Below are 9,128 nucleotides of genomic sequence, written 5' to 3'. Positions count from 1 at the left end.
GATATGATTGAAAAATGACTTCAATTTGGATGCAAGAATTTAAGAAATGAACTCGTATGTAATATTACATAGGTTAATAAGCGTATGGTCAGCTGGTTGATTACTCTTTTTTAAGCAAGACTGATCTATCCATATCTTGACTTGAGTATTCATTTTTCATTCATAATATTGAAATTAATTCCAAGCTTGCGAGTTGTAGGGGGTGGTCAGGAGAACCACAACCCTTGATTTATCTTTGTCTGGACAAATCCTAACCACCACTAACAAAGGCAAACTTAGCCTACCTTTGTTTTGTACTAATGATTTGTCTTCTAATCACATAAGCTGCTTGCATGGGTGATATGATTGAAAAATGACTTCAATTTGGATGCAAGAATTTAAGAAATGAACTCGTATGTAATATTACATAGGTTAATAAGCGTATGGTCAGCTGGTCGATTACTCTTTTTCAAGCAAGACTGATCTATCCATATATTGACTTGAGTATTCATTTTTCATTCATAATATTGGAATTAATGCCAAGCGTTCGAGTTGTAGGGAGTGGTCAGGAGAACCACAACCCTTGATTTATCTTTGTCTGGACAAATCCTGACCACCACTAACAAAGGCAAACTTAGCCCAGCTTTGTTTTGTACTAATGGTTTGTCTTCTAATCACATAAGCTGCTTGCATGGGTGATATGATTGAAAAATGACTTCAATTTGGATGCAAGAATTTAAGAAATGAACTCGAATGTAATATTACATAGGTTAATAAGTGTATGGTCAGCTGGTTGATTACTTTTTTTCAAGCAAGACTTATCTATCACACGACAATTTCATTATTAGTGCTCAAAAAGATTCAAATCTCCTGGCACTAATCCCGAACTCCATATTTCATAGTTTAAATCTTTAGAAAATCTTTTTTCGCGCCTTCTTTTGGATCACTTTTTATATAACTTTGATGGCATTCATTCGTCTAAGCGTTCACGATCATGAAGAGAAAAAACCAAGTTAAAAACTAATTTTCTTTTGTTTGCTTCGTGGTCATTCACAACGACAGAGAAGCAAAATTTGGTCAAGCGGAGGTTTAATCCACACTTGATATTGAGCGCATGTGTAATCCACCTCCCACACTTGGGCGGACGTATATTTAGTGCCAGATTTGAGCATATATAATACCAACATTCGAGCAAATATAACTTTGATTTGGATTTCGCACTAGATTTGGTCCCAAACCGTAAAAAATCCGACCAAATTTAGTTATCTTCCAGACCACTGCCACTAGTCTCTTTTGATGCTCCATCTTTGGCTCCATGATTGTGGACGCTCTAAATAATCGATTCATACGCATACCAATTGAGGTTGAACCACTAAACAAAAAAGAAAAAGATATGGGGAACAAGTAATTCGTGGGCTCTGGCCGAATTCACAAAATAAATTACCCAACCGGCCAACCCACTTACAAAATTAACCAGGAGGTAGTATTAAACAATTATTAAGTTACCAGGGTGCATCTCTGAATTAACCGAAACTACATATTAACTCGGGACTCCTCCCTCTTTTTCTCTAGTCTCGTAGTATTTACACTCGACAACTCCAGATCTAGATCAAGGGAAAAAACAGTAGCGAGAGAGAAGATGAAAATGGGAAAGATGAATCTCTTTTGTTTCTTTACAGTAGCTCTTGTTTTGGTTTTATCTTCGTCAGGTATAAATCCACACTCTCTTCGATTTTTCTCTTCTCAACCTAATATTTTTTTGTATAGATTTTTGTGGTTGATTGATAGAAGGTTTAATTGTTGTTCTTTTACTCAGCTTTCGCTAAATCTAAGGATGTGACGGAGCTTCAGATTGGTGTTAAGGTATAAAATCTCTTCAAATTGATATCAATTGATCCGATTAAGGTGTTGGTTGTCAGATTTAGGTTTTTCGGTATCGGTTTCAAAGATAGTCTTGATGAGGTGGTGGATGATAATACTTTTTTGTTGTTAGATTATGTTACTGTTAATGAAGAATGATTTGCAATGTGATTTATAATTGTTTGTTTTGTGACGATCTGTTTTTGTTGTCACTGCAGTTCAAGCCAAAAACTTGTGACATTCAGGCACGTAAGGGTGATAGGATCAAAGTACACTATCGGGTGAGCGACGATACAACCTTTGTTTATTCAACAGTGTTATAATATTAAATTTAGTTATGTGCATTTCGTGTGCAAATTTAGTGCAATGATGAACTGAGGTTCTTATGTCTTCTACTAAGGAGATTGGTTAACCTGTTGCCTGTTGGGCTTATTTGAATTGCATCACTAAGATGAATAATCCAAACCAAAAGGTTCACCCTTCCATCCGGATGGATGCGCTAGCAAACATCTAATATACAGTGCATTGGGATTTACTATCTAAATCAATGGTTTTGAGGAATTTGACTTTTTGTATTTTGCCAAAAGTCTCATAGTTAACTCACTTAGTATCCTTGTGCCTGTGGCTCTTGTCATTGTCATAACTAATGGCGCTGAACATGGCAGGGATCACTTACTGATGGAACCGTTTTCGATTCAAGTTTCGAGAGGGGCGACCCTATCGAATTTGAGCTTGGTAGCGGTCAAGTAATTAAAGGTAAGCGACAAACAAGCCATATGGTGTTTTTTTTTTCTTCAGTTTCTTAATATGCTTCAATTTCTTTATAACAAAATTGAAAGGACTTTGTTTCTTTGTTCGCAGGATGGGACCAGGGTCTCCTGAGCATGTGTGTTGGTGAGAAGCGTAAGTTGAAGATACCCGCAAAACTAGGTTATGGTGCCCAGGGTTCCCCACCTACCATTCCAGGTAAAACTCTATTTGGTTCATAGTGATCAACTTTGAAAATTAGTGCTCTATCAGGTTTCTCTTGGTGACCAGTACTATGTCTCTTGATTTCGGTTCATTGCACCATAGTTTGCATCTATTTCCATCACCAAATGAGATTTTGTTAATTGTTACTTAAGTAAAGCGTGCAAAAGAAAGGAACAGAAATTGTTGGAACACCACATCATCTTTAATGCTGTTACAAAATGTTGCACAAAATGGATATGGGAAAATAATTTGGTGATCAACTGATTATAAACTGCAACTGTATTTGCATGTGATTCTTGGCTGAGACTGAAATTGATAACTAGCGGTACCAGTCAGTTGAATGAAAACTAGAAATCAAATCAAGGCGAAAGAACTGTGTTTGCCTTTCAAGTCCCAGTAGTCTTGTTGATATCATTTGAAATGCGTAGGTGATTAGACTGGTTCTCTTCAAAGTCCCAGTAGTCTTGTTGATTATCATTTGAAATGCGTAGGTGATTAGACTGGTTCTCTTCAAATTCTATCTTTTTCTAAAGTTTGCTTGAAAATAACAGGTGGAGCAACACTGATTTTTGAAACTGAGCTTGTTGCGGTGAATGGCAAACCGTCAAATGCAGCAGCAGAAACCACAGATGATGACGATATTGAAGAGAGTGACTTATAGTCTTATTTGATGTTCTCTTCTTTCTTTTTTTCCCCTTTGTTTGATGTTCTCTTTTTATTTTTATTTTTATTTTTATATTTTAAAAGAGATACTTGTCGTCTGAATAATATACAGTCATTAACCTCCAGTTATGCATAGTTTAGCCTAGCTAAGGCACGTATACATGAACAGCTGAACTAGCATCCGCATCAGTGTTCATGGTTTCTTATCAATAGTGTATACATATGAAAGGCCTCTTCGCAACTACCTGACATAAGTGGGCATGAAAGCAGATAAATAGTGCCTTTCATATGTATACACTATTCATTTCAAGATCTTTAAATGAAATAGTGTCTTTGTTTAGTCTCTGATATTAATCTAGTGTTATCCTCTATCAATAAATCATACTTGAGAGACACTGAGAGTACACCCCAGTGCATAAGATCTTTAAATGAAAAAGTAAATATTTATTTATAGATGATAACACTAGATTAATCCATCATCGTAGGAGACAGATATTACTTGGAACAGTCGCACCATTCTCAATCAAGATTCTCTCGGACATGCATAGACCAAAGAAAATCCTTCCTAGCTAACAACAACAAGTACTTAGCCTACTACATTCATATTCTTACTCTAGCTCTTTCTTACAGCCCGTCGTCACTGGTGGTCCGCACAAGCACTTGTTATGGAGATAAACAGTGTTGTCAAATATCCCCATTTTCCCTCCATGTGGTATTTTTCCACACAGGCTATTATAACTCACATTCAACCCATACAACAATTGCAAACCCTTAATTTCTTCAGGGATCGTACCAAAGATCTTGTTATGTGATAAATCCAACACCATTAAATTCTTTGGAAACTTGACCTTTGATAAATCAAACTCGAATTGGTTCCACGACAAATTCATATGGGTTACCTCACTATGGCTTGCATTAAACAGTACAGATGCGTCCCCAACAAACCTGTTCCACGACAAGTCGATCTTCCAATAATCCAGAGCACCTAAAGACTTTGGAATTGGACCCGAGAGTTGGTTGTGAGACAAGAACAATTGAGGTATAATTGGACCAGGAAATCTCCCAAAACTTTCAGGAACTGAACCTGTGAGTCTATTGTAGGACAAGTCAATGGTTTTAATATATTTTAGTTCCGAAAGATTTGGTGGAATGGAACCGGAGAATTGATTAGAAGAGAGGTAGAGAAAACTGAGGCTAGTAAGCTGATTAAAGAAGTTGGGAATCGGACCTGAGAGACTCAAATAGGAAAGATCAGGACATAGAGATTCTTTAACTTTGTGATAGATGGTGGGATTGTACCAGTGATATTCTTAAATTCCCGGAAAGATAAAGATCCAAGATAAGGAAGATCCCCTAACGAGGATGGAATTTGGCTCACCTCCAAACAAGTTGAGCTCGTTGATACGGTTGATCTCGGGATCACATGCGACTCCGTACCACTTGCAACAGTCTGTATTTGGAATCCATGAAGCTAGATGATTAGGGTTGTCTAGTGACTTCTTAATATTCATCAGAGCTTTGTAGTCACTAGGATTGCATTTTCCTAAAGCAGCAGCATGAGAAGGTGATATTAGAGTAGCAGTAGCCAGAAAGAGAAGAAAGAGAGAGCAATAGAGAGGGAAAGATGTTTGATCTTCATGGCGTTTTGGCTCTGTTTTCATATATGTTGTAAGAAGAATTGAGCAGTAGGAGTTATATTTATAGCGACGTTTTGGCTCTAATTAATGAACTGAACCATCATCTGCTAGGCGATCATTTTATCACACTTAAGTCATCGACAGCTTCTTCTACGGACTGAACATCAGCTGGGCCATCACTTTAGCATTACTGAAACTACGATTTCATCAAAAAGAAGAAAAAAAATAAATCATTTTCCATCATTTTTTTTTTTTTTTGGATTGATGTATGCATCGTTATATTTATTGATTGGCGATCTACTTCTTGGGACCAGCAGTTATAATAAAGCAATAGACATGTGAAACTTGCATGATCTACAGACCCTGGTTACCAATTCAGAATGCAACAAAACGTACGGAACAACAACAAACGTTAATATAATTCAGATTCCTAAAAGTCAAATTCTGTCAAAAGTCCGGAAGTACTTCGTTATTCTGGAATAATCGAAACAGCATAAATATTGAATAGTTTGCATTTGTGAATTCGTAAAAATCAACTTCGATCAAAACCAGTCCATCAAAAAGAACAAAATAATGAGGCAACAACTTCCAACACCCCGTCATCCAGTTTAGGGTCAAAGGAATGGTTAAAGCCGGGAGTTGGGTTGGTCGGGTTAGAGAGCTTGCTCAACCCAAGTCAGAGCTAAAAAACCCTTGTCTGGCCTGTGAAACTCATGAAAGTCTTGCCCATGGAAGACCCCAATAAATCTCGGGTTTTTTGAGTTCCTCGGATTGGTCCTTGAAAATCTCTTATCTTATCAAGAGTACAAAGCAAAGTTTGGCTCCAGATTTGTCCTCACCAAAGATAAATCTATGACAGGGGTTATTTTGAAACGTTTTCCTGGGAAGTACAACCGGATACCCTCTGCTCTCGCGTGACTTTTTAGTTTTCTTGGTAATGAAAAGATCTTGAGGCTTTCCTTAGCTCTCCAGAAATACCCAACTTTTCTCAAAAATTTCAATTTTTCAGTTTCTCCACCTTGACAGGGTTAACCCCAGAAAAACAAGTTTCGGTCTCCCTTGGGGAAATGCTTTTTCAAAAGAAAAAATAATTTGGGTCTAATCATCCGTGTGTTCATGATCTTATTGAATTTCGATTCTTGACGGTAGATGATCGTCGTGGTGTATAAGGTAAATTGTTGAAACCCTAATATCTTCTGAATTTCGGATACAAAAACTACAATTCACAAAAGAGAAACCAATTGAATCTCTCTTACAAATTCAAAAGAAGAAGAGAAAACCCTAATTTACTGATGGCTAGAATAACAAGGAATGACTTACTCAAGAATCAAGGTACATCGTGATTGATTATACCCTTTGTTTCTTCTTTTCAATTCTCATATTTGTTTATACTCTTTCTATTTTTGTGTTGTTTCAGGTTCTTATTAGATTTTGTAATGAGTTTTTTTCAAAAATCTTCATTATTCAGAGACAACATGCATGGAGAAAGTTAATAAAAAGGAATCATATTTTTCTCCTCTGTTTTTCAAGCTCAAGGTATTTTGGATTGTGCACATGGGTGTAACTTTTAGATTTTTAATACATTTCCAAAATATAATGGATTTCATGTTTGTTTATGTGCATAAAAAGAGCTTAACTGATTAAGTATGTGGCAACCAAAACCAGAAGCTTCGAGAAGTCAAAGTTTATACAACGTATATAGTTTCACAAGGGGTAAACGGGTATGGCAGTGCATTAAAAGGTATCATAAACATAATTGTGAGGTACCGATAGCTATGGTAGTGGGTGATGAGATGTTGACGGAAGGGTTCAAAGGATAGTGTTCTGTGTGTGTTTTTGTGATGGTGCACTGTGATGATAGATTGAGTGCGTAGTTGTGGCATTTGGGTAGTGAATAGAAAATAAAAAATGTTCTGAAACTTGGCCATTGGCTTCAACCAGGTTTAAAACTTTGACTTTTAGAGTTTGTAAAAATGGATGCTATGATTATACATATAACGAGATCTGCATGAGATTTTTTCCATATGGATGTTTTATTGCAATGATTTAACATTATGCAACAAAATCCTAATTAGGGGTTTCCTCTATTGATGTCCTCGAATGGCTTTATGCTTTATTGTTATGGTTCTTTTTTTTTCCCCGGATGGTAATGGCAGTAAAAGCTACTTAGTCCGATTCGAATTTGCACCCTTTATTGTTTTTCGTTTTAGTGTGTACATGTGCTCGCAACAGGTTGGTGAACATTTCTTATTGAAATCTACTGATTCATTTGGAGCTCTTAACTTTATAGTACTAAGAATATGCTTACTGTTAGAAAATTAGAAGTCATTTCTATACTTTATGCCATAATCTGATAATCAGGTAAAGCTATGGATCTTGATTGCAGAGACATTTGATGGGTCAATTGAGAAGGTGCAATCACAAAGCGCATGAACACTATAAGTATTCAACAGTCTAATTAATCAACGAGAAAGTGATGCTAATCCAGCTACTTAGCTAGATGTAAGACCTCTAATAAACCTTAAATTATTAACATAAATTCTGATTAGATGTGTTCAAAGAATAATTACAGCAATGAGTTTGCAAAACATATAAGCAAACATTTCAGCAGAAACGAGGCGGCGCGAACAAGAAAGCTCGCACTACAACAACTAACATACCGGGGAAGGAACTTACACGCTAAGTCATGACATGGATTAAATTGTTGTGCACATAATGGATTTATATTGCAATGTTGATTCTTAATTCTTATGTTGAAAAATATTCTAAAACTTGGAAGTATACTGCATCAGAAGTGCAACATAGAGGAATTCATTCGAGGTGGCGGGTGCACCAGAGAGACACCAATGACAACAATCTGGGTTGGTTGCTTTCTTACTGGATTTTTCATTTCGACATTCATCACTTAAGAAGTGCCGTATAGATTCGTTGATTCCATGTATCTGGAACACCAGGGAGGCACCGGTGGCTACTAAAGTCACTCCTGCTTAGAGTATCTTTACTTTTTCTATAGTTATTCTTACGGTTCATCTGATGGATCTTATAACTAAATTTACTCATATTTTTGTTTTATTAGGTAGACATGCATTAATTTGATTCATATGGTGGTCATAACATGATAGAATTGTGAAGTTACAACACCTCAACAAATCTGGTGACCTTAATGCAAGAGGGTGCACTCTTGGTCAAGCCATGACTTCCCCCCAGATCAAGGTTAGTTTCAAATTCCATACCTGCATAAATCATATTTCAAATTTTTACGGTATAGTTAGTTGATAGTTCATCAGGCCTTTATTATATAGTTTGGTGACAGAGTCTGGCTGGCAAGTAGCAATTTTGCTAGAAATATGCCTAACTTTTATTTTGATCAATAAAATATGAATCTGCCTAACATTTTATCCGTACATTTCAGGAATGATAGAGAAAGGATGTACTTGAGGATGTTACTTGAGAATTGGTTCAAGGACCAGTCAAATGGTTGCATTAGTACGTACTTGCAAGAAGCTTCTTTGTTGATGAATTAAAATTGTAACTGTCGTCCTTGAAAGCGTATAAAATGACCGCAGTCCACAACCTTTGTGTTGCCTGAAAGGTTTCTGGGAAAGATAAATGTATCTGCCCATTAACATCTTTTATGATTAGAGACTACTCCCAAGTTAATGGAGTTGTCGAATAACAAATGTCCCAACAATTCTCAGAAAATTAAAATAAATCCTTACGTGATTGATAATGGGAATATTATTGTCTGCCAATTGCACTCAGGAGTACCACTTCTAGACAAATTTTGGCCATTAAAAAAAGTGGCAATTCATGTAATGTTACATCATTTTTTAGGGGTACTATATATGGGTTCTGGATCACTGGTGTGCAAGGTGAAAATTTAATCTATTTGTGCAACATTTGGGTTGCGGGAAGCTTAATCCTACTAAAGAGAAAAAAAAATTTATCCAAGATATACATCACCAAGGCGCCTGTGCTGTTACGGCACGGGTTAAGAGCTAGTACTATAATAATGAA

General features: G+C 36.4%; 1 protein-coding gene, 1 long non-coding RNA gene and 1 pseudogene across 6 annotated transcripts; 2 read left to right on the top strand and 1 right to left on the bottom strand.

Moving 5' to 3' along the window:
- Positions 1-1,538: 1,538 nt before the first annotated feature.
- LOC113314019 (peptidyl-prolyl cis-trans isomerase FKBP15-1-like) lies at positions 1,539-3,654 on the top strand. The gene is made up of 6 exons (XM_026562798.1): positions 1,539-1,688; positions 1,796-1,842; positions 2,058-2,120; positions 2,505-2,595; positions 2,701-2,805; positions 3,363-3,654. The coding sequence occupies exons 1-6, from the start codon at positions 1,619-1,621 to the stop codon at positions 3,470-3,472; spliced, it is 486 nt and encodes a 161-aa protein (XP_026418583.1). The 5' UTR covers positions 1,539-1,618; the 3' UTR covers positions 3,473-3,654.
- Positions 3,655-3,932: 278 nt separating this feature from the next.
- Positions 3,933-5,135, bottom strand: LOC113359018 (annotated as a pseudogene).
- Positions 5,136-5,981: 846 nt separating this feature from the next.
- LOC113335876 lies at positions 5,982-8,836 on the top strand. Of its 5 annotated transcripts, none has more exons than XR_003353531.1 (6): positions 5,982-6,443; positions 6,529-6,647; positions 7,498-7,613; positions 7,904-7,972; positions 8,188-8,324; positions 8,524-8,836. It is a non-coding gene; the product is annotated as an uncharacterized LOC113335876 (long non-coding RNA). The 5 variants fall into 5 exon arrangements; XR_003353533.1 differs by having other exon boundaries at positions 7,473-7,613; XR_003353530.1 differs by having other exon boundaries at positions 6,741-7,613.
- Positions 8,837-9,128: the final 292 nt, after the last annotated feature.

This window comes from Papaver somniferum, chromosome 1 (assembly GCF_003573695.1).
Source record: "Papaver somniferum cultivar HN1 chromosome 1, ASM357369v1, whole genome shotgun sequence".
NCBI lineage: Eukaryota > Viridiplantae > Streptophyta > Magnoliopsida > Ranunculales > Papaveraceae > Papaver > Papaver somniferum.
The sequence above is the reverse complement of the archived record's forward strand: the minus strand, read 5'-3'. Positions and strand labels throughout refer to the sequence as shown.

Coding starts and splice junctions, on each gene's coding strand:
- LOC113314019 (XM_026562798.1), top strand. CDS start 1,619: ATGAAAATGGGAAAGATGAATCTCTTTTGTTTCTTTACAGTAGCTCTT. Junction 1,843..2,057: donor AGCTTCAGATTGGTGTTAAG/GTATAAAATCTC, acceptor TTGTCACTGCAG/TTCAAGCCAAAAACTTGTGA. Junction 2,121..2,504: donor GGATCAAAGTACACTATCGG/GTGAGCGACGAT, acceptor TGAACATGGCAG/GGATCACTTACTGATGGAAC.